Source organism: Myxocyprinus asiaticus, chromosome 11, assembly GCF_019703515.2.
Source record: "Myxocyprinus asiaticus isolate MX2 ecotype Aquarium Trade chromosome 11, UBuf_Myxa_2, whole genome shotgun sequence".
Classification (NCBI taxonomy): Eukaryota; Metazoa; Chordata; class Actinopteri; order Cypriniformes; family Catostomidae; genus Myxocyprinus; species Myxocyprinus asiaticus.
Window position 1 is genome coordinate 5060830 of NC_059354.1, and position 26250 is coordinate 5087079.

General features: G+C 37.5%; 1 protein-coding gene across 1 annotated transcript in view; it reads right to left on the bottom strand.

Moving 5' to 3' along the window:
- Positions 1-461: 461 nt before the first annotated feature.
- The window catches only part of LOC127448072 (histone acetyltransferase type B catalytic subunit-like), a 55431-nt gene continuing 29642 nt past the window's right edge, over positions 462-26250 (bottom strand). Inside the window, exons 9-11 of the mRNA XM_051710353.1 lie at positions 21199-21350; positions 12123-12239; positions 462-961 (exon numbers count right to left, since the gene is read on the bottom strand). Of these exons, the coding sequence (XP_051566313.1) occupies positions 794-961; positions 12123-12239; positions 21199-21350 (437 nt within the window). The 3' untranslated portion in view covers positions 462-793. The remainder of the gene's footprint in view (positions 962-12122; positions 12240-21198; positions 21351-26250) is intronic.

Below are 26250 nucleotides of genomic sequence, written 5' to 3' on the forward strand. Positions count from 1 at the left end.
CATAAATGTAATGCAATTGTATATCTTTTAAATAAAGCCATTGAACTGCATTATTTGGGGGGTGCTGTACATTTTTTAATTTCTATTCCGCAATGTCCAAATTCAAAGGTCCCTGTGTAATTAACAGAATTAGCTGAGAGAGAATTTCTTTCATATGCAAGCACAATGGACAGTTTTACTGAAATAAAAATCCTATCGACATTGGAATTGAATCGAAAGCTTGTGAATCAGAATCAAATCAAATGGGAATTTTGTACTGATACCCAGCTCTAGCCAGTGTCACCAGACTGAGGACTGTTTGCAGGACTAATTATGATATAAAAATAACACTGAAAATACAGATTCTAACGTTTTGCATATCGAACACTGCAAGGCTTCAACACTTCTTAAAGTCCTCAAAATTAGGATCTTTTTTTAATTCCGGACACATCGCCAAAGAGATACCAGACAACACATCTGAGCAATATACAAAACATTTATTTGTTTTTCAAAGGAAGTGCTTCAAAATCTACATTTTTACATTTTCAGGAAAACATTTGATGGAAGAAACAATGACACTATCAACTCAAAAATATTCAGAGGTCTGCTCCACGGCAGACTGACGCATTCATCTCTGATTACGTAATTGCCCATCATCTCTGTAACACATGTAACAAATGCAGCTGTATCATGTTTAAACCCTTATAAACACTGGATACAAGAGAACCAAACAGTGTGTGTGTGTGTGTTTGTGTCGATGTCTCGGCCAGTTTTTGGACGTTGCAGAACTCTCCCCATTTGCGTGTTTGTTTGTTTACGCCTGAGCCAGCCGCTCCAGGACTTGGTGATATTCAGCCAGCACATCCTGGTAGCTTTTCTCCAGCTCCTCGTGTTGCAGTGTCGTGTCGATCTGGCTGATGTGGGACGCCAACTCCTCTGGTTTCAAACATTTCCTCATCTTCGTCAGCTCACGCTGGTTTTTCTGCACACATGGCAAAAGCGTTGGGAGAAAATACACAGCTGTCAGTACAACGCAGGAGAAACTCAGATGCAAACCAGCTCACCCGATCCCATCCAAAAACTGCCATCAAACAAAAACCCCAGGACAAAACCCATTACATCACAGCTAAAATTCACAGTGTATAAAACCAAAGCCAAGAGAGAGTAGAAATAAAAGAGAACAGAAATTGAGTCTGTAAGGTTGCTGAGAGGCTTTGGCACTGAACCAAGATTCACAAGTCATAAATTCAAATATTCCAACTAGCATAGTAACAAACAATTTTCACTACTCCTGCAGTATATAGTATGCACAACTGTGCAGGTATGCAACCTTTAAGTATATATAATGACCTACTACATTTTCCAAAATGTGTTCTATACTAGTCTGCTACCCGAGTTTGTAATTAATGAAAACTAATTATTTATATATATTTTAAATATTTTGAGATATATATATATATATATATATATATATATATATATATATATATATATATATATATATATAGGCTACATTTCAGTTAATTTACACAGTTTTTTTTTTGGTGAAATTTTTTTGTCTTTTGATTAAAATGTTCTTTAAATTTAGTAAATATTTTATCATGTCATTCATACATTTTAGTACATTTTATACTGGCTAAAATGGCATATAATTTTAGTCTGCAAAAATTTTAGTTGACAATGTGCAAAATGACAAAAAATGTAACAGATCAAACGTCAATCAAATATTGTAAAAAATGTATGAACTACTTACAATTATTTAAACATATCGAAGTTATAAATGATTTTTTAATATATAAGTACACTCCTGAAAACATGAGCTCCTGAAATAATAGCATAGGATGAGCATACTGAAATATGAGCTTCTTTGAGAAGTGACTGTTGTGAATTCTTTAAGTTTAGGATATTGTGATACGTGTAGAGTGTTTTTAAGGAAACAGTGTATTCACAATGCAAGTTACACATTCTGACTAGTGCCCAGCACAGTTCAAGATCACCTGTTCATTTGCTTCAGTGTCTGTGCAGATACAAGTTGTAATACTACATTTGTGTTGTGGATATTGCTAAAAAATGTCAAATATATATGATTTGTTTGACTACTGTAATTAATCCATAAGTAAAGTTAATTGTACAGGTGTTCAGCTCACGCAGCTCAGTAATTTAATTGACGATATTTTGACCGTTGCGTCGGGTCATCTCACGCAGGATTGCTGCATCATCTGTTCAACCCTTATGAAAACTGACCATGGTTTTACTATAGTAACATTTTAGTAACCATGACTGTAGTAGCCATGGTTAATTTTGTGGTTATTATGGTTTTTACTACAAATATCAAGTTTAAGCTATTGTTTCTCTAGTAAAACCATGGCTAGTTCTCGAAAGGTTAGTTTTCGTAAAGTCACTAATTAAATATTTAACCATCTGGTGATCTTTTTGAATTCTGCCATCAGAAATTATTACAGAACTAAATAATATAATCCGACTGTTATATTTATCTAAAACACTTTCTTTTTTTAAATAGCTTCATAGTTGGCAACTTTTTTTTGCTACTTGCTTGTTTTGTTTCTAACTACACTACTGTTCAGAGGTTTGGGGTCACTTGACTGAAATGTTTCTCATGATCTTAAAAATCTTTTGATCTGAAGGCGTATGCTTAAATATTTGAAATTAGTTTTGTAGACAAAAATATAATTGTGCCACCATATTAATTTATTTCATTATAAAACTAAAATTGTATAAAAAAAAAAAAGTTTTTGAAATTGATGACTTCGAAGGGTGACTACTTTGAAGATGCTAAAATATAACACAGTTTTGATTTATTTTGGATTTTTTTAGTCACAACATAATTCCCATATTTCCATTTCTATTATTCCATAGTTGTGATGACTTTACTATTACTCTAAAATGTGAAAAGAAAAAAAAAGAAAAACGAATGAGTATGTGACCCTAAACTTTTGAACGGTAGTGTACGTTTTAAAAGAGTAGCTTGACTGTGTTTTAACTAATTTAAGTTTTGAGTAGCTTGAAGCTTGGGAAGCTACAGTTTCAAAGTAGCTTCCTCAACAAATGTAATTGCTTGGAGAGAAAAATAAAGAAAATAAAGACAGTAATTTGGGTTGAGTTCGGGCTTAAAATTTGATGATTTCGGATGGTCTCGGGGACGGGCTTTAATGCCCGTGAAGACCTCTACACTATACAACAGATTATTAAAAGTTACTTAAAAGTTTAAATTAAAAATGGAAAATAATCCCTTTAATTTCCAAGTAGATAACTACTGGTTGTAAAAATGCCTACGGCTTCACTTAGTATTTTTAAAACATAGTAGACAGCAAACAGTGTACACTGTGCAGTACTTAGTAAGTAGTAAGCCAGTACTCCATTCAAAACAACACAGCGGCTCTTACTGTCTCACAAAAAAATAAAAATAAATAAATAAATAATATATATATATATTATTGTCCCCAAGGGGAAATTTGGTGTGGACTCCATGTTGCTATATGTCATTGAATATTAAAATTACCCATAGTACAGCACAAACGCACAGTAAAAAGTGCTATTAAAAATTCGCACTGATACAGGCACAAATGTGTTCTTAAATCTACTTAATTTACACTGTGGCACTCAGTATCTTCATCCAGAAGGAAGCAATTTATACTGTGAGTACAAAAAATGGGATGGATCACACACAATTTTCTTCACCTGGCTAAGTATGCACTGCTCATATAGAGACCGGAGGTTGGATTTGGATACACACTAAACCCCTACCTGCACACACATACACGTGCAAATAAGCCTCCCACACTAAGAAAAGCCAGGAGAAATCTGTGAAACATTCACAGTAAAGAGACCTCCAGAAATCATATATAGAGAGATGCATATGGTCTGCAGATCCTGCTCTACTTCCTCTTCAGTCTCATGTTTTTCCCTCAGTCTTTGCCTCTGGCTCTTTCGTCTGGTGTGTTTGTGGTTTCAGTGCCGTCACAGTTTGCTGTTCTGCACAGTGTCATGATGAGAGCGCTTCTGATCCAGAACATTAACAACGCTGGAGCTTCAGAACCAAAGCACAGCTACATCTGATATTACTAACATTATCTGCTACATATCAAGTCATATTATCACAATCTCTATGAAAAAAACAAGACACACACTGCGAAAATAAAAGGCTAATAAAGTCATGAAATACGACGAAAAGATAAAAAGCACTTTTTCAGGGATGACTAGGCCTGCACAGAATTTCGTTGACAGCTCAGCAGAACTGGAAATTTCTACACGTCCGCTTTCACAGATTCACTTAAAGGAAAAGTTCACCAAAACATTTAAATCGTTCATCATTTACAGACCCTCATGCTTGAATTGTTTTTGAAAATACAAGGAGATATTTTGCAGAATGTTCACACTGCTCTTTACAACACAATGAGTGCATCTACAAGCATGTTCTTACACCACACAGGAAAGATCGGTTATCGGATTCCAACACCTTAGTTATCGGTAGCACCAAAATCAAATATTGGCTTTTAACCGGATTGGGAATCAGTCCAGAGAGACCGATTCAAATCTGATACCGCGTGTTAATAATGGTCATTACCATCAAGCTCAAAAAATGGCATAAAAGAACCATTAAATCACCATTAAAGAAGTCCATATGAATTGTGCATTTAATCAAAGTCTTTTGAAGACATATGATAGTTTTATTAAATCACATAAAGCTGTATTTGAAAAATTCATATCCAGTCTGCAAGCGCAGCACGCTTCACTGAATGAGCAGTGCTCGAGTTGTCACACAATCATAGCATGCTCATAAAAAGCTGCTGTTTTCAGCTGTCAGAGTGGCATAACATTTGAGCCAGCACAAACAACATTTCAGATGTAGATGCTTGATAGTTCAGTTCTCTTATAGCATGCATTGAGAATGGTACCGGCGGAGATTTTCCACATTCCATTTGAATAAAATGTGAATTCAACTACTGTAAACTAGCTAACAAACCAACACAATTCTTCCTGGAGTGTTCAGGCAAAATTAAAGCCAAAGGGTTATAACGTAAAAATAATTACGACTGAAATATATTACTATAGACCTTTCTAACAGTCCGCATGTCGTCACATCCGGCTCCAAATTGCAGCGTAATCAAACTTTGGCTCATAGATTTTTCGAAAACTGACGGACGTCAGTTTTTATAAATAAATTAACTTAAATGCACTTGGCCAGAAACATTAACCATTCAAATTGTTTCTTTGGCTTAACACAGCACTTCACCATGTGTATCATCTTCCAATTTAATGTATAATAGTATCTGAGTGACGCAATTATCAAGGCAAAGTTGAGGAGCTGCACGCTGTTCAGGTTACTCCCAGAGGATTAATGTGCTTAACTCAAGTCCGAAGAGACTATAGCTATTTTTTTTTTTTTTACATTGTAGCTGTTATTGGTTAACTTTCTTTACCGAACATCTGTCATATTAGATTAGTGGCTAATGCATGTCGTGAAATACGAGCATTTTTTTCTCTCACAGATTTGGCTTACCTGTTAATTAATTTCAACTATGTCCTGACTGTTTTAAAGGAATATTCCGGGTTCAAGTTAAGCTCAATCGACAGCATTTGTGGCATGATGTTGATTACCACAAAAATTTATTTCGACTTGTTCCTCTTTTTCTTTGAAAAAAGCACAAATGGAGGTTACAGTGAGGCACTTACAATGGAAGTGATGGGGCCAATTTTTGGAGGGTTTAAACACAGAAATGTGAAGCTTATAATTTTATAAAAACACATTAGTAATTCTGTTAAAGCTCACGTATTATTTGAGCTATAAAGTTGTTTAAATCGTCCTTTTTACAGTCATTTTAGGGTTTGTTGACATTACATCGTCATGGTAACAAAGTTGTAAAATTGGCTATAAATTTACACAGAAAAGTTTTGAAAGTCTTTTTACCACACTAAATTAATTTCCATACATACCCTTTGTCTTGTGGCTGTACTTTTGAAACAGTGAATATTTTAATGTTCAAAAATTAGCCCCCATTCACTTCTATTGTTTTATTTTGATATTTGCTTTTTTTTTTTTTTTTTAAAGTAAAGAAGGAACGAGTCGAAATACATTTTTGTGGTAATCAACATTATGCCACAAATACTGTCGATTGAGCTTAACTTGTATTGAACCCGGAACATTCATTTAAATAACTTTTACTTGGTGAATACTGTTTAGAACAGGCCGGGGTGCTCTATTGGTCCTGCACTATTCATTCAATTGTTTTCAATAAATATGCCTGTACTCGCTAACATTGATTAAGTGAATGCGTGTCATGTTGTATATTTAATATAGAATTATCAAAATGCAATGCAAGCATGTCACAGATAAATGCCCCATTTCAGTGGAATTTAGTGTCAGATTTGGCTGTTGTAATAGATTAAGTATTTTAAATGGGTCGCATAAAAAATTTTTGGGACTGTTTTCTGAAGGTTTCATTTTAGACTAGTCGAATCCAACATTTTTGTTTAAACGTCAGTGAAATAAGTCGTTCCGCAGATCCCTATAATTAATAGAGTGCAACAGTCTGATACCCCTTCATTTTATCCATAGAGGAATTGAATATTAATGATAACTTATTAACCTTTAAAGACAGTCCTATCATTAGCTCCGAGGCTGTTCATCTATGGTATATGCTTCTGTTGAAGCCATTAGTCTGCATTATTTCAACTTCATCATCTAAAAATCGTGTTTGATAGCTGAATTCTTGGTGAACAACTACATTACCTATGATCCAGCAGAGAAAGACCCACCAATCAGAGAACAGTGGCCATCAAAATGAGCCCAACAGTGACCACCCACACCCATGACGCACTGTGAATGATGCAGTCGAATCTGTCTCCCTTCACCCATAAATTAAATATGTACAAATATACAGTATATCAGAATATTTTGCAATAAAAAAAAATAGATTGTTTCCATACTTATAATTAACATCCTAAAACCAATAGTTGTAAATATTCCCATAGTTTTTTATTAAAATGAGATCATTCGCAATGCTTCATAGGATTGTAGTTCGGAGAGACGGTAAAAAGATGGTAAGTACACAGTCTCTGTCCGATTTTCAAATACTTTTTTGATTCAAATCAAATGTTGTGATTCACCTGAGCGCTGGTTGGTTTGTTTAATCACTTAAAACGCTTTCATGAAGGATTTTATGAAAAGTCTTTGAAAGAAATTAGTGGGAAAAATACCTCCGGGACTAAGATGGCTGAAAAAGTGGGCGGGCACTGTTGCACTCTATAGGCTATACATGTTTTTTGTTTTCTCTATTTAATAATAAAAGGTGTAGTTAGATGTTTTTGTTTCTTTTCATAGAAAAAGTACCCCCAATCAGTTCCACACAGTGAGGAATAGATATTATAAACTGATTAAGGAAAAAACAACACTGTAATCGGATCGGTATCGGCCGATACTGAGAGTTCAGGTATCTTAATCGGATCGGGAGAGAAAAATTATCGATGGAGACAGACCGATATATCGGTTTTACCGATTAATCGTGCCGATAGTTGCTTTTTGGAACTGTCGGTTATCGGCAAAATTCTATGCCGATAGTTTTTTATTCCTAATTGTTTTTATTCCTCATAAATAAACCTCATCTGTTGAAATTATAGGCTATAAAAAGTATTTAATTTGTTAAATACTTACATATGGAGCATTGTAATGGATCCAAGTCTCTGTAATTTTTTAAATAAAAGTCTCCGGTGTATTTCAGGTTTGTTTATAGTTAAAAGCCTGATTTTATGCACCAAATATTTATAACTGGAATTTTGGTTGCACAATAATCTGCTTTTGGGATTTGATTCATTTTGGACTCTTGTAGCCGTCATAGTAAGGAAAGACTAAGAACTCTTTGATCATTCTATAAATCTATTTAAAAAAAAAAAAAAAAAAAAATTGGCCGATTAACTGGTTATCAGCCTTTTCCACCACTTTAGTTATCGGCAAAATCCACTATCGGTTGCCCTCTAATTATAGTGGTGCATTCCTAATTTTGGTTGACCTCTACATTCAGCCTCTAATATGAATACAGTACTCTTGGCTCAATTTTAACACAATTTTCTATATTCAAACCCATTCTGCAGATCTTCTTCCACAATCAGTGCAGAAAAAAACAACAAAGTGTTCAGATTTCATATTAGGTTAACTTCTTAAGACATTAAAATACTGTGTCAAACAGCTACAAATTGTAACCATAACTTATACACCAGCTGCAGGAAAATAACACATTACTATTCATGAGGTCAAATGAATTTAGTGGTGTTACAATGATGCTCAGAGACTTGATTCCAATCATGAGATACAACACCACTGTGTGTCTTCATACAGAGAGAGAGTCTGTGTGCAGGTGACTGGTTGCTGTATTCTCCTTGCTAAATGGCTCCACTTAAATCACATGCAAATCTGTAATAATGACACTTGTAGTGAATGGAGCTTGTGGTGTGGGTGTGGAGACTGCGGCGGCCGCCCGGTGTGAGCCAATATAACCTCAAACAAAACCAGAGCGAGGCCTCAGGTCCCTCTCGCTCTTAACGCTCCGTGAGAGGATCACACAGGAAATGGCAAGAACTATTCACACCGCTCAATGAATAAATTATCTCAGAAAAAGACTGCGGAATATCAGAATAGCGGCAGAGAAACTCTTTGTTTTTGTTCATTTAAGAAAAAGAGTACAGGACTGCCAACATTTCACTGGCCTGACTATAAATGATGCATTTTATGTTACCATTAAACTATCAAAAAAAAAAAATTATACTAATAAGACTATTGACTTTCATAACTCACTTTCACAAAAATGAGTAAAACGGCAGATCATCAGTTCATAAAAACATTACTTTTCACCCTGATTTTCACACAATGCTATCTTATTACATCTTAACACTTCTGCAATAGTGCATGACACGTAAGATAATACATATTAATGTTTGCATCACAAAACCAACTACATTTACAAGCTTATTTGAGCACATTTCAATTGATAAAGCATTGCACTTGCAATGCTAACAAACAGGGTGAGTCCTAAAGAGCATGCGAGTCGACACGTAAGCCTAAAGTGTCATAGAAGCACCAGAAAAGGTGTGGTTGATTCAGCAAATGTGTTTTTCATCTCACATTTGCTTTTATGACATTATCGGTTAGGTTAAGGCAAGGGTCTCAAACTCAAATTACCCGGGGGCCACTAGCCAAGTGGTGTTCTTGATCAAGGGCCAGTTGAACAGTTCATATACACCAATCAGCCACAACATTAAATCCACCTGCCTAATATTGTGTAAGTCCCCCTCATGCTGCCAAAACAGTGGCAATACACATCTCAGAATAGCATTCTCACCACAATTGTACAGAGTGGTTATCTGAGTTACTGTAGACTTTGTCAGTTCACACCAGTCTGGCCATTCTCTGTTGATCTCTCTCATCAACAAGGCATTTCCTTCCGCAGAACTGCCACTCACTAGATGTTTTTTTGTTTTTGGCACCATTCAGAGTAGATTCTAGAGACTGTTGTGCATGAAAAGAGATAAGCAGTTACAGAAATACCATGGCATGATTGTTGATGCCAGCTGGGCTGGTTTGAGTATTTCTGTAACTGCTGATCTCGCGCGATTTTCACACACAACAGTAGGGCTGCAACTAACGATTATTTTGATAATTGATTAATCTAATGATTATTAGAATGATTATTCGACTATTCGGCTGATTATTACAACGATTAATCATTAGCTCTATACCGACTATTCAGCTTGTGCCCCGACTTAAAAGGTTGTATTAAACATGCTTACTAACAATAAAGAGGACAAAATCATCTTTTAAAAATACCTCTAAATGACATTCACTGAATTAAAGGGAAAAAATGCTTTTTATTATGTTTAATTCAGTAAAAATGTCACTACAAAAAAATCCTATTGTTATCGAGTGTTTTTGTCTTGTTTTCCATTTAAAATTGTCTAAAAATCCTTAAAAAAAGATACATTTACTCGAGAAGAAAAACATATAAGATATTTAGACTTGCTTTAAGAGACTGTAACTTATAAGTTTATTTTGTATATGTGTATCTTTTCACTTGGTTATACTTCTGCGAGTGCAGTAAAGACAAAATATACTTATATTCAAGATCTATTCTCTAAAAGCAAGTCTAAACATCTTATATGCTGCTTCTCAGATGAATGCATCTTTTTTAAAGGATTTTTAGATATTTTAAAATATTTGTATTTTTAATATTATATTCAACATTCTCAGATAACAATTTTTTCTTCTGCAGTATAGCTGCTAAAGTAAATGTACATTGTTTTGAATGAGTTTTAGATATTTATATTGGAAAACAAGCCAAAACAAAAACAAATCAAAATTGTATTTTGTTGCAGTGTATAATGGGGCGAAGACCATCCTCTCTCACCTTTCTGTTCACTTCAATCCATCTTTAACTCACAAAAAAACAAACACTCTCTTATTAATAAAGCTGTGTTTTGCCAATTTTCTTCATGATAGTGACGCATATATTATGATTCAATAAGTTGCCATAGAGTTATAATCTAGCTGCATTAAGCGCGCGCACTCGAGGGATGAGTGTCCCCGCAACAGAGTGTACCTCAGACGGGTGCAGTTTCAATCTCTCCCCTTTAGATCGGGACACTTCGCGCAACTCATAGAAGAGGCGTTGACCGCACAGAGAAATGCCAGTTTCCTTATTATTTTAACTTTAATAAAGCTATAACGCATTAAATAGGACTGCATTAAAGATGTAACGCCGGGGTGTTTCCTTTAAAGACGCTCAACAAGCAAGTTTTACTTAAGCTGAGCGTCAGCTCTGGCTCTGCTTATTCCACAACAAGAGTGCTTCTGTATTTACTTATTTTGTATTTTTGCATTATAATTCCCTCATACTTTGCAATCTACATCCCCTGAAGCTGTTTGGAAAGCTTAGAGTGCGTCTGGACTGTGAGATGTGTTTTCTTCCTCTCCACAATCAGGCACAAGCTGCAGTGCTGCTCTTGTGTGCAATCATTAGAGTTTCATATGATCTTATGTTACGTTAAGATCAAACGACTATTCGACAACGAAAATTTTTGTCGACAATTTTTTATTGTAGACGTTGTCGATAACGTTAATTAATCGTTATCGACAATTGGACATTTCACCTCGGAAGTGCCGTGAAACGTGTAATGAATAATGCAATGTCATTTTGCAAACATATCGCCACAGTTGCAGAATTATCATGAGATTAGTCAGAATGTAACATACTGACATACTGATTGACAATGCAGCACTGCATAAACCCAACAGGGCCCAAACTCCCTCACACTGGCCCAGGGCCATCCTTATTGTTGAGGCCTGGCATACTAATGTAACTGGGCCAAGAAATGTACTGGAGAAAACCACTCTCTTTGTAGTGGAGAAATGCTTAATTTCACGTGTTGTAGTTTGAACTGAGGTTTGGAGAACATTACGCAAGCAGGCCAATTTTGGCAGTCACAGCCGGCTAAACATTGGGGTTTGTTTTGGCAAGACTTCACTCGTTTTGTTGTTTCCTGGAATCCATGTTCAGCACATGGAGTTCAGGTTGCTTTCTCTGTGCTTTATGACTGATAAATCATTGCATGGGAGTTGCAGCAGTTTTGCCTAATAACTAATGTACTCAGTGTACAGTCAGACTACAGACATTTTGAAGCTTCAAAGCAGTTCGTCAACATCTACAGACAGGGATGGACCTAAATGGAGACACCATGGACTTCTATTGTTTTTATATAGCTAATTATAAGTACAATAGTCTAACCCTAACCCATACCCTAACATTTTTTGTTGCATTTTTTAGATGTTTGTTTGTTTCTTTCATTTTTTACGCCATGCCAGCTTCTATGGCTATATTCATGGTGGGAACCAGGTTTAGTTATTTAAAAATAGAGTTAAATAAGTTAAATGAGGTGTTTAAGATTAATTTTTCCTAAAAACCTTAAAGCATTTTTTAGAATTCAAACATTTGAGTCATATTTTTCAAATAGGGACATCCCCAAATGTCCACAAAAACATGTTTTGTCAGATTTAGCTAACTTCTGGGGGAAAATTTGTCCCCGGAAGTACACGCGCACACACACACACACACACACACACACACACACACACTTACTCTGTAGGGTCCATAGAGTCTTTTCTTGACCTCCAAGCGAAATTCTCTGGCCTTCTCTTCATCGCTCATGTCTGTGTTTCTGAGGCGCAGAATTTCATAGACACGTCGTGCATGTTTCTGAAAAAGACACAGTGGACAAAAGGGACACTATGTTATAAAAGCATGTTTTGTTTTTTTAAATTAATATTATGGGTTATTTTCAACCTAATGTCTACGGACACTGTCGGTGGCATATTCTATTTATGTTAAATTTGTGTCGTACCTCATTAATTCACAGTGCTGCTCATCTGCCAGGCTTTAATTGTAATGCACTACTTTAAACATGTTTGTTTACAGTATCGTTTTTAAAACTGAGGTGCGAGTTACAATTGTCTGCGGTTGTTGACATCATTAGGGGTCCCTGACTAATCAAACGAGAAAAATCTTTTATTCCACCTCTGTTGCATTTTATATTAAGCACAGTACAAGAAAGTATTTCTCTACTTCAAAGACTTCCTGAGTATAACAAATTATGCAAACAAAAGTTTTCAAGTATTTGTGAAATCTGCTATGAAGTGTGTAAATTGAGCATTGCCAGTAATATTCCATATGCTAAACTGTCAAGTGGAGGAAAAACAGTGTTGCAACAGTGAACAGCCAAGGCTCTAACTATATTTTTTCTCTAACTACATTGTATTGGTGCTATTTTGCCTTTGCAAAACAAAAATTGATGAAAAATAAATGTTTTTAAATAATTTATTACAACAAAATTGAAACTATTGTAAATGTGCATCTTTAACAACACACTGTCATATGAACAAAGAGCTGCCAGTAGTTAAACTGATTTCCTTCCATTTGCATTTTTAACATTACTAAAACATTTTAAAGCATGTAAAATTGAAAAGCAAATCCAGCAGCACTTGTGGAGTGGAGAATAATTCAAACGTTATTTTGATAATGCATTTCAACATCTAGGCCTTCATCAGAGCTAAAACAATACATGTGGATAAAAGGATTTTTCAAATACAAACAAAGGCAGAGTACAAATTAACAAACAACCAATCAATAGGCTAGAATGAAATCACATGGTATAGTACCTTCCAATTATATCACAGTGAGAGGGAGACATGTGATTAACTTTCAACCAATGGTGGTATCTTGTCTTGTGAATTGTAAAAATGTTTCTCATCTAATAAAAATACCTAAAAACATAACCACACATTTTTAAAAATACATGAACAATTGTAATATGCATAAAAGCATTATAAACAAAGAGTTGATAAAATTAGGAATTTAAAATAATTTAAAAATTCATAAGAATTCTATTAAAACCAATTCTTCATTCATCCCTTCTGGGAAAAGACTCCAAAAAGCCTCTCTCTTTTTACAGAGCTGATCAATGTTGCCTCCTCTTGCTGGGAATTTTATATGTTCAATACCAAAGAACAAAAAGGACGACATGGGATGGTTGTTCTTTAAATTGTCTTGCCACGGGGCTGGCAAGGTCACTCTTTCTTAATTGAACTCCTGTGTTCAGTGTACAGATGGGCACGAATACTCGAGTACTCAGGTACTCGGACGTGGCAGCAATGATCGATCATGAAAACGATGATCGATAGTGATCACGCATGATGTGACTTTTCACTTAATTCGAAATCCAGTGACAATTACCTGACAGAGTGTAATTAACCGTGTTTTGAACACTTTTTTGTCTCTGCAAAACATTTGCTAAACACGTTTTATTATCATTTTATGTAAGAACTTTGACTCGTTAATGGATATTATTTAATAAAAGTAAATGTTTGTGACTAACCATAAACCTCCCTGCCCTGCGTGAAGTAACACACACCTGCATCTCGACGAAATGGGAGTTGAAGTTTTCTGCATGAGTTTCCAAGTTAGATGTCCAATATAAAGTGTCATTCTGTTGCACTTTCCCCAGCTGAAAAGTGGAAATTCAGACTCTCCGAGTTGAATGGAATGCTTTATGAATCACAGCAACAACAATATAGAGCATCAAGGCTTTCCTCACAAGAGTGAACATTTGTGGACACACACACACACACACACACCAGGCGCGTGTGGCAGTGGACTCAACGTGCTGAAGCAATGCATATACAGCAGGCAAGTGTATCAAACAGCTAGACAGAGCGCAGCTAAATGGAACACAATGCAGCGTCTTCAAACTGAACTCTAATTTAACACGCATATTAAAAATGCAATGGTTATGGCATCTCCCGTTATTTGAAAATAGACAGTTCACACAGTCACTAAAACAACTGGTGCGTGCTTACCAAGATTACTAAGGTAACCTGAAGGAAGAACAGACAGATGTGCGTTGGGCACATTCTGAGTTGGACAGTGAATCTTCACATAATGATAAAATATGATGCATTATATTTTGAATCTTTTGTTCATTTTATAACATTATTTTATAACAGCCTATAATGATGAATAGACAATACACTGGAACAACAAGACACAATGCAGCAGCCTTAGACGTCTGTCAGACATGTTATTATATATACAGTTATGAACATGTAATTGCCCCTCGAGTACTCGACAAGTCCTCGAGTAATTAGTTCAAGTACTCAAGTAGACAAAATGATCAAAATGCCCATCCCTAGTTCAGTGATTAGGTCTTTTAGGCAGTGAGATGCTTCCCCAACATAAACTTTTTCACAAGGGCATTGAATTATGTATATTAAATGTTTTTGTTTTACATGTAATAAAACTTTTTATATATTATCTTTGTATACTGGATGATTAAGAAATTAACGATTCTTGTACACTGGCAATTAATACAGTTACCACATTTAAAGTTTCCAAGAGGAACTGATCCTGTAAGGGTATTAGTTACAGGTTCCATTGGGAGATGAGCTCTAACTACTTTGTCCCTAATGTTTCCTGCTCTTTTGTAGGTGATAAGAGGTGGATCTTTAAATGTATCTTTTAAAACTGGACCACTCTGCAACAAATGCCATTATTTCTTGACTACCTTGCTTTTGTCAGTGGTTTTAGGGACGTAAGTGGTACAGCATATAAGGCCAGGTTTTGATGAGGAATTTATGTTTGGGTACAGACAATCTTCGTGACTTTTCTGCATTTAAAAGCCATTCTTCTTTATAGTGTCTCTCTCTGAATTTTGTAATCATTTGTTGTTTACTTAATAATCCTCACTGTTTTCACAAATGTGTTTCAACCTCGTAAGTTGGTTTATTGGCAGGCTCCTTTTTAAGGGGGCAGTGTGAAAGCTTGGCCATGTAGAAGAGTGTTTCTATCTGTTGATTTAGTATAGAGGGATGAAGAAAGACTTGTTCCTCTTTTCTTAACATATATGTCAAGGAAACTAATTTCTTCAACACTATAGGTTAAAGAAAAGTTAAGTCCACCAAAGTTAGTGTTTAAAAAGTGCAGGAAATCATGAAGAGTGGTAACTGGGCCTTTCCAGTGTACAAAGACATCATCAATGTATCTTTTCCATGATATGATATATGAGAGGAAAGGGTTTTTTTGTGGTTCCTATAATACAGTTTCTTCCAAAAAGCCCACAAACAGGCATGCAAAACTAGGTGCCATTTTTGTTCCCATTGCAGTTCCTGAAATCTGTAAATATGGGGTATCGCTGAAGAAGAAAAAGTTGCTTTTTAAAACAAAAGAGGCCAAACTGGTTAAAAAGGCTGTTGATGGTGGTGTTGTCGTCATCCTCAAATTTTTCCAAGCACCTTGTTGGTTATGTGAAGTTTCCCCAGAATAACTCTAAAGCATGTAAAATGCCATTTTTGGGTGAAGCAAACAAATTATTGTACTGATTCATTGACAAACAGTTTAAAACAACTGATTAATTGAAATGAATACAACTTAGCCCTTTTTATGAAGTTTAAATCTTAGACACTATATTATCTTTTACTAATCAGTTCAACTGATTCATTAAAAAGAACTAAATCAATTGAGCCATTTGTTTGCAAATTGGACAGCATGTTGTGCTGTATGCTCGTTTTTGCATGCAGTCAGTGAGAACAACTTAACAGAAACAGGCATGTGATCAACATTAACACGAAAAAAAATTAAAACCATGTCTACGGCAATTATTAATCTTGTTTATTGGTAATTTCAACATAAGTACATATCCAGGGTAGCGATGCAACGTTCGATACCTGGATTGGTATCGGCTCCGATACTTAAGTTTTAGACGGATCGGGTATCGGTCCGACGAGCCCGATCCAAATCCGATACTGTGTGTTAGTCATGTTCGTTACTGTCAAGCTCCAAAAATGACATAAAAGAACCATAAAAACACCATTAAAGTAGTTCATATGACTCACATTTTATTCAAAGCCACTTGAAGACGTGCGATAGCTCTGTGAATCACAAAAGGCTATTTAATAAGTAAATATATAGTATGCGCAGTGCCAGTGCGTTAGTGAATGGCACTTCTCTGTTGACACACACACACACAAGCACGCAAACTGCTAGCACTCGCAGCTATATTTAGCCTTCACAGCGGTGCGCAATATTTGAGCGCTACTCAAGAACAACATCTCAGATGCAGATGCTCAATAGTTCGGTTCACTTATAATAGGCGTTTAGAACAGCACTGGAGGTGCATTTTACCAGAATTTGAATAAGAAGCGAATTAAACTGCAAACAGACACATACAGGACTTCCTGGAGAGTTTAAAATGTCAAAATAAAAGCGTGAGGGTTTAAAAGTTTTTAAAGGTGCACGATTGAGATGTTTTACTATATATTACTAATATATTATTATTATTATTATTATCATTTGTTTACAAATTATAATATTTAAGTTGAATGGGTTCCAAAAAATAACTGTGTGAATGAAAAGTGAGCTGATATCTTACAACTAAACTGAACAAAAAAGAGATCTGAATCCTTTAAAGTCCAGATACAAGTTGAAAATGTTTTGCAAAAAACAAAACAAAAACAGATTCTTTTCTACTGATGACTTATACTGGAATTACTGTTAATTTTGCTGCTACATTATCCAGTATACTAGTTAATAATAAAGTGTTTCATAATAAGCTATACATTTATACTGAAATAATGTGCAGTTAGGCTCAGACTGCTGGCAAATCGATTTTTTCTCAAATCACATCTTTTCAGGCAGACTGTCCGCACTATTAATTGCAAGTGATCAAATCAGATTTGCGTGTTCAGACAACCAACCTATCTGCATGGGTTGCTTTGGTAACAACGTAGGCGTACCCATGTGACGATGCGTTCAAAACAGATGCAGGAAAAATGGAGGTGCATCACCTCACTCTCCAAATAAGCACCCTGTCCTGTCGCGGTGCAGAACTCCTCCGTCGCACAAGAAAAACTCAGCGGTGGAGGAGACTGGTAAATACAGTGATGTTCCGTGCTGCAGTCACAGCCAGCTTATGAATACTTCCGGCATTTCCGTCACCTATTTTTGACATCATCATTGTGTGTCGCGTTAAGAGTGACGCAAAAGACTATTTAAAATCCAATTTGAGCAGCCAGAGCGTCCAGACCGAGACGCATCTGAAAAAATCAGATTTCATGTGGTTTTTTACTGTCCAGACTATCAATTGTATACCTGGATACAATCTGGATATGCAAAAAATCAGATTTTTAGTGGCAGTCTGAACATAGCCTTAGAGGTTTGTGTTTCTTTACATATTAAAGAGCACACCCAATTAGTTCCACACAATAATGTAAAGATATTCTAAACAGATTATGCAAAAAAACAACACTGGTATCGGATCGGGATCGGTATCGGCCGATACTGAGATTTCCGGTATCGGAAGAGAAAAAGTGGTATGGGTGCATCCCTAATCCAGGGCTCTTCGCTAATCTAATTAAAACAATTTAGGAGCACAGTTGTAGTTCAGATTATTTTTTTTTAGAAATGGTAATGTTAATATGCCACAATATAACATACACAAAAAGGCATGAGAAAACTGAGCTCATCAAATATGGCAAAATTCAGGAACATAGTGTGAGTCATGACAAAGGAGTTTAAATTCTTATAAGCCAAATGTAATATTTTCAGTTAATTTGACAGGCTGTCTCCAAAAAAACAACAGCAGCTCATGTTAACCTGTTTCACCTTGTGAACATAAATATACAAAAGCACAATGTTCAGTCTATGAAGTGTGGTCCTCTTAAATGTATTTAAGAACTCTAAATTGACATCTGCACTGCTGAACACAATTAATGTTCCTGTCACACAATGTACAACAATCAGATGCTGCATATTTCAGTTGGCCAGGCTTTGTAAACTTTTAAAGAAAAATGTGATGCTTTTCATTTCATTCAAGCTGACTAAAACATCCAACACAACTTTTTTCGCACTTGCTCAGTTGACTGAAAGGATGAAAAGCAGCCAATCGCAGTAAAAGCAGCCAAACATAACTATTGCGCAGTGAAGATGAATTAGGGAGTTGCAATTTTATTCCGATTGTATTTCTGGAGGGATCATTTTGACAAGCTTTGCGATTTGAATATGATAAACATTAGATCATCTCATACTGATGCTGTCATCTCAGTGTTTTCCGCACACAGCCGCTAGAATGGGCCACTAGCTCATGCAGTGCTGACTGCAGCAGTTAATACAGGCTGTTAAACGCAGATATAGCATGCAAGGCTACAATGCGATTTCAATTTTAATTCACTCCATGATGGTCCGGATATCATGTCATATACCAATGTCTCAGAGGTCAACATTTACAGAATTTAAAGAGATTTCCCTCAACGTGTACTGTTTCCGTACTGCTTTTACAAATGTCACACTGATTTTTCCACATTAATGTGAAAATGCCAATGAATAAAAATGTAATATTGCATGTTCTTAGGAGTGCCAACCCCTCAACATCATGCATTTAAATTCAGAGTTTTTACAGAGAGTCGTCTCCCAAAAACTCATGTCCATTTTCATTACATCCGTAACCCAAGTTTATTTACCGATCTAAACGGGGGGAAATTTTGTCTAAATTGAACATTTTCAAATGTCTGCACTGTATCTGCAGGGTTTTATAATTGAACAAACAAACGGTTCAATATATTTGGTAATGAGCACTTTAAATGTGAAGATATATTTCACGATTTCACTGCAAATATCACTTCAGTAATGCTGGAATTGCAGCTAGTGATTTTTAACCTGTCAACAACTGTGGCGACAGTTCAAACCTGTTTTATATCCAACTATTTTATTTATCTTGATGAATTAAAATAAACCTATGTTACTTGAATGAAGTCTTGACGGCAATAATCAGGAGCCTCCGTCTCACGTGTTTTCATTAAAGTGTGTGCGTGACGCAGAAGCAGCTGTGAAGTTTGTGAGTAAAGTTGTTCTGAGGGAAGGTTGAATGACACTTCTTTTAGGTGAAAAATGCTTATCGAGAATGCACCGGACAGGACATTGGCGATAACATATTAACCCCCAATTAAATATTACCCATATTATATATATTTTTAACGGATTTACACAATTCATGCGGGTCACAGTTTTAGGGTCACATTCTGGATTAATCCGGAAGAATCACATCACTGTAGAAAGTTGTGTTGACTATTAATTGTCAATGTATTATTTTTGTAGCACCTAGTCTTTCTCTCTTCAGATAAGATTCACAAGTTACACCTCAACTAAAATTATGGCACTGCAGATTTAGGAGTGGTGCAAGAAACACTGCAGCACAATTATTAAAGTACTAGCTGAAGCAATTACAGGCTGAATGTTTATCCCTGCCCATTTTTTCTGGGTTAAAAGCATCTTGCCCTGGGATTCTTGTGCTGCTTGGAGGGCCAAAAGTCTGTAACCATGACTCCGAGGGGTCGTCCATACCTCACGCAGTTCCCACTATGGTAGTATGGAGAGCCGAGCATTTTGCCTGGCCATGCCACAGCCACCACCCTGAGATAATTGTGGGATTGTGGGCCATGAAAGGGGATGCTGGGTTATAATTGGAGCAGTGAGTGGCCAGAGTGGCTATAAAGAGGGCAGTGCCACAGGGGTCACTGTTAGGCCCACTCCCACTCACTACCTGCTAATGGCCAGCAGCCCTCAGTGCAAACGGATGCTCACTCCTACCTTTAGTTGCAATTGAAGTTCATGAAAAGCCATCAGGGCAAAGCCATTATGTCTGTATATAAATGCTCAGACTCTGAGAGGAGTTAATCATACAATTCACTGGCTTTGTTTTACCATCTAAAACGTATTTGAAAGATATTTCTTAAACTTTCAACAATGTTCGATGCATCTGTGTTACCACATTAAACATCAGTTGATGCTGATTTAATTTTACGGGTAAGAGGCAATAAATTCTAATCCAAACTAATTATTCAGATTGCGAATTTGTAAATGAATAGATTACATTATGGCCTTTTTGACATAAAAGGTAGAATCAAGCAAAGGTAAGGTACATTTTTATATATGGTAAGAATTTTTTTTTTAATCATTAAGGTACAAATATGCCACTACAAATCAATTCAGGGGGGCAAATAATGCCCCTTAATGGAAAAGTTAAATCAAGTTAAAAAATATGATTGGCAGATTGTTTTCACACAGGATCATGGGTAGTGTAGTTTTTACTAGAAATTCCACTATTAAACACAATTTTGAAAATATTAAGTGGAAATAACATGGACTAGTGGCTTCAACAGAAGCATATACCATTGATTAATAACCTCCGAGATCACAGTAGGTCTGTCTTTAAAAGTTATCATAAAAAAATCAATTTGTCTATGGAAAATTGAAAGACATTTTTACTTCCAGAACACGACTGTTGCGCCCTATTACAATATCTAAACACTCTCACACTCACAAGTTAAGATACAAGGAGCAGCACGAAACTTGCCTACAGACACAGTCTTTGGAATGGCTGAATAAAAGAACTTCAGATCATTAAGTTTGTAAAATCTCTATTTAGCACAAGACACATTGAGCAGTGTTCAAATGGTGGGAGATGTGAGTTTGAATCCAACTTGTGACATTACAAAATCCCATTCCCATCCTCTCCTGATAATTTCACTTAACCATGTCAATAAAATAAAAAGTACAATAAAAAGCCAAAAATAATCATTAATGAAGCAAGTAAAGCTGCAGGAGATGTTACCTTGTTGATCTTGAGTTTGTCTCTAGCTTCAGACACCATCTCGTCACTGAAGCCCTGAGAGAGTTTCTCACTAGAGAATGAGGGCAGAGCCAAACACAGCTTCACCAGCACGAAATCCCTCAGCTTAACGAAGTTCTCAGACGGATTTTCCGCTGCAGACAGTTACAAACAGTCAAACGCTGATAGTCTTGGAAGATGTGTTCGAGAATGTTAAAACACAGTATTTCAAAGATGCAGATACCAGAGATCAGACAAACACAATTCAACCGTCACTAAAGGAAAAGTTTACCCCAAAAATGAAAATTCTGTCATATACAAACTTGGCAAGTGAAGTCAATGTGACCAGATACCATTGGTTCTCATGTCTCATGACTGCGATGTGCAGAGTTTGAATGTGATCAGCCGAGATGAGAACTGAGGGCAACAATGTCAGTAAACTACACATTTCAGTCTGTTGGAGTGGAGCAGTGAATCATATAGACTGGTTTTATGATACTTTTATAGTAATTCTAAGGTCCTTTCAAATCAAGAATTCGCTTGTCTTTCGTACAGTGATTCCTTAGTTGTTTTGCAAACTTTTTTTTTCTCAAGTGTGCGCCGTCAGCAGAGCCTCGCATCAAACTCCCATGAAAATATAAACAAACAAAAATAAACTTTGATAGTAAAAGCAAAGCGCTCCAGTTTCACTTTAATTTAACGGCTGTGTATGGCAAATGTTCTTGGTTCATGCATGCAGTGTTAATGACACACAGTTTCACAGAGGAGGAGACAAACACTTACTCTATTTCTGTGGAGTGATAAAATGATGAAACACTTACTGTATTGTACTGTGGTATTTTGGCAGAAATGTGGTACATTCATACTAAATATTACATTATTTATACACACTTGCCGACCACTTTATTAGGTACATCTGTCCACCGACTTATTCATGTGATTATCTAGTCAGCCGATTGTGTGGCAGCAGTGTCATGTATAAAATAAAGCAGGTCATGAGCTTCAGTTAATGTTCACATCAACCATCAGAATGGGGAAAAAATGTGATCTCAGTGATTTCGACTGTGGCATGATTGTTGGTGCAAAAAACAAAAAACATCCAGCGAGCAGCAGATCTGTGGGCGAAAATGGCTTGTTAATGAGAGAGGTCAGAGGAGAATGGCCAGACTGGTCCAAGCTGACAGGAAGGTGACAGTAACCCAAATAACCATACACAACAACAGTTCTATGCAGAAAAGCATTTCTGAACATACAACATGTAAAACATTGAGGCGGATGGGCTACAGCAGCAGAAGACCCCTCTAGGTGGCGCCGAGTATGGCTGCTGCGTTGCGAGCTCCGACACATCATAGCAATGTTTTGTTTGTTTTGTTTACAATTCTTATGTTTTTTGTCTTGGATGTTTTCTGCCTTATTGTCTACGACAGACAAACACTTTTGGACATTGGTTCAGCGATCTCACACCGAAACCGGACTTCACATTCCTCAATGCCGACCCGCTGTTTACAAACACGCAAGCGGAGCTCTTTGTCTGGGCAGCACGGCCGCGGAAACGCAGGAGGAAAAGGGGAAACAGAGCCGGCGTTCTCATCAGAGTAAGACTCCGCGCAAATCGACCCCCGCTACCCACTATTCTACTGGCAAATGTTCAGTCTCTGGATAACAAGCTCTGCGAGCTGAAAGCGCGGATCTCTTTCCAACGAGAGACGAGGGACTGCTGCATTATCTGCCTAACAGAAACTTGGATGTCTGCGGAGATTCCAGACTCAGCCATTGAACCCGTGGGGTTCTCCATGCAACGAGCGGACAGAGCGAAAGACCTCTCAGGTAAAACTAGAGGAGGTGGTGTATGTTTTATGATCAACAAATCCTGGTGTGATCAGAGGAACGTACATTCCATCAAGTCTTTCTGTTCTCCTGATCTGGAATTTCTTATGCTTCTGTGTCGACCATTCTGGCTACCGAGGGAATTCACAGCGGTCATTATCACTGCTGTGTACATTCCCCCACAAGCCGACACAGACCAGGCACTCAAGGAACTGTATGGGAGTATAAGTGAGCAAGAAACCGCGCACCCTGAGGCCGCGTTCATTGTGACCGGGGACTTTAATAAAGCCAGTTTAAAATCAGTCGCACCAAAATATCACCAGCACATTAGTTTCAACACACGAGGGGACCGGGTTCTGGATCATTGCTACTCTCCCTTCCGGGATGGCTACAAATCCCTCCCCCGCCCACCATTTGGCAAATCGGACCACTCTTCCATTCTGCTTCTGCCCGCTTACAGGCAGAAACTGAAACAGGAAGCACCCACCCTCAGAACGATCCAGTGCTGGTCGGACCAATCAGACTCTATGCTACAAGACTGTTTTGATCACACGGACTGGGAGATGTTCCGGTCCGCCTCTGATGACGACATCGAGCTTTACACTGATAGCGTAATGTGTTTCATCAGAACGTGCGTAGAGGAAGTGATTCCGACCAGAACTGTACGAATCTATCCGAATCAGAAGCCGTGGATCAATAGCGATGTTCGCGCGGCACTTAATGTGCGGACCTCCGCTTATAATTCCGGGAACGCGGAGGAGCATAAACAAGCCAGTTATGCCCTCCGAAAAACTATCAAAACAGCAAAACGCCAGTACAGGGACAAGATTGAAGGACAGTTTAACACCACCAACTCTAGAAGCATGTGGCAGGGAATTAACATCATCACGGACTTTAAAGGGAATAAAAACTCCGCCATGAACACCGCTGCCTCTCTACCGGATGAGCTAAATACTTTTTATGCTCGTTTCGAGGGAAATAACACCGCCCTCGCGGAGAGAGCTCTCGCGGCTGAAGCTACAGAGGTCAGTTCACTCTCCGTCTCTGTAGCGGATGTAACCCGATCCTTCCGACGGGTGAATATCCGCAAAGCCGCGGGGCCAGACGGCATTCCGGGCCACGTCATCAGAGCGTGCGCGAACCAGCTGGCTGGTGTTTTTACGGACATTTTCAACCTTTCCCTCTCTTTGTCTGTAGTCCCCACATGCTTTAAAACATCCACCATTGTGCCTGTTCCAAAACAATCAAAAATAACTTGTTTAAATGACTGGCGTCCTGTTGCTCTGACCCCCATCATCAGCAAATGTTTTGAGAGACTAATAAGAGATTACATCTGCTCTGTCTTGCCACTCAATCTTGACCCGCTGCAGTTTGCTTACCGCAACAACCGCTCCACTGATGATGCCATTGCATCTACAATACACACTGCTCTCTCCCACCTGGAAAAAAGAACACTTATGTGAGAATGTTGTTTGTAGACTACAGCTCAGCATTCAACACCATAGTGCCCTCCAAGCTAGATGAGAAACTCCGGGCTCTGGGCTTAAACAGCTCGCTGTGCAGCTGGATCCTGGACTTCCTGTCAAGCAGACGCCAGGTGGTTAGAATAGGCAGCAACATCTCCTCATCACTGATCCTCAACACTGGAGCCCCACAGGGCTGTGTTCTCAGCCCACTCCTGTATTCCCTGTACACACATGACTGTGTGGCAACACACAGCTCCAATGCCATCATTAAGTTTGCTGATGACACAACGGTGGTAGGTCTGATCACTGACAATGATGAAACAGCCTACAGAGAGGAGGTGCACACTCTGACACACTGGTGTCAGGAGCACAACCTCTCCCTCAACGTCAGTAAGACAAAGGAGCTTGTGGTGGACTTCAGAAGAAAAGACAAAGAACACAGTCCCATCACCATCAATGGAGCACCAGTGGAGAGAGTCAGCAGCTTCAAGTTCCTGGGTGTCCACATCACTGAGGAACTCACATGGTCCATCCACACTGAAGTCGTTGTGAAGAAGGCTCATCAGCGCCTCTTCTTCCTGAGACGGCTGAGGAAGTTTGGAATGAACCGCCACATCCTCACACGGTTCTACACCTGCACTGTGGAGAGCATCCTCACTGGCTGTATCTCCGCCTGGTACGGCAATAGCACCGCCCACAATCGCAAAGCACTGCAAAGGGTGGTGCGAACTGCCAAACACATCATCGGAGGTGAGCTTCCCTCCCTCCAGGAAATATATACAAGGCGGTGTGTGAAAAAAGCTCGGAGGATCATCAGAGACTCCAGCCACCCGAGCCATGGGCTGTTCTCACTGCTACCATCAGGTAGGCGGTATCGCAGAATCAGGACCCGCACCAGCCGACTCCATGATAGCTTCTTCCCCCAAGCAATCAGACTTCTGAACTCTTGATCTCTCATGATCAATATACATCAGCACTGCACTTTATTACCCTTACTCTTATATCTCACACCGGACTGTCATAAATTATATTATTATTATTATATTATGTCTCTCTTAACAACTGACTATCAACCGACAGCCTGAATGTCAATACAGTACAATACTGTACATTCTATATATATATATATATATATATATATATATATATATATATATATATATATATATATATATACATACTTTTTTTTTTATATATATTTTAAATTTAAATTTTTATTGAATAATGTGTATCTATATAGTAAAAAACAAAAAAAACAAAAAAAAAACAAAAACAAAAACAGCGTATTGTATACTGTACAGTGTATGTTATTATTTGTATATTGTGTTGTAATTATGTGTACATCAGATGTTTAAATTGTGTTGTGTTAATTTGATGTTATTGTAAATTGGTATTGTCTCATCACTGTCACGACTGCTATGTTGATTGGAACTGCACCCAAGAATTTCACACACCATTGCACTTGTGTATATGGCTGTGTGACAATAAAGTGATTTGATTTTGATTTTGATTTGATAAGTACCACTACTGTCAGCTTAGAACAGGAAACTGAGGCTGCAGTGGGCACAGGCTCAACAAAAATGGACGGCAGATGATTGGAAAAACATCACCTGGCCTGACAAATCTGGATTTCTCAAATCACAAATGGTAGGCCCACTGCAGCCTCAGTTTCCTGTTCTTGGCTGACAGAAGTGGAACCCAACCTGGTCTTCTGCTGTTGTACCTCATCCGCCACAATGTTGGACATGTTGTGCATTCTGAG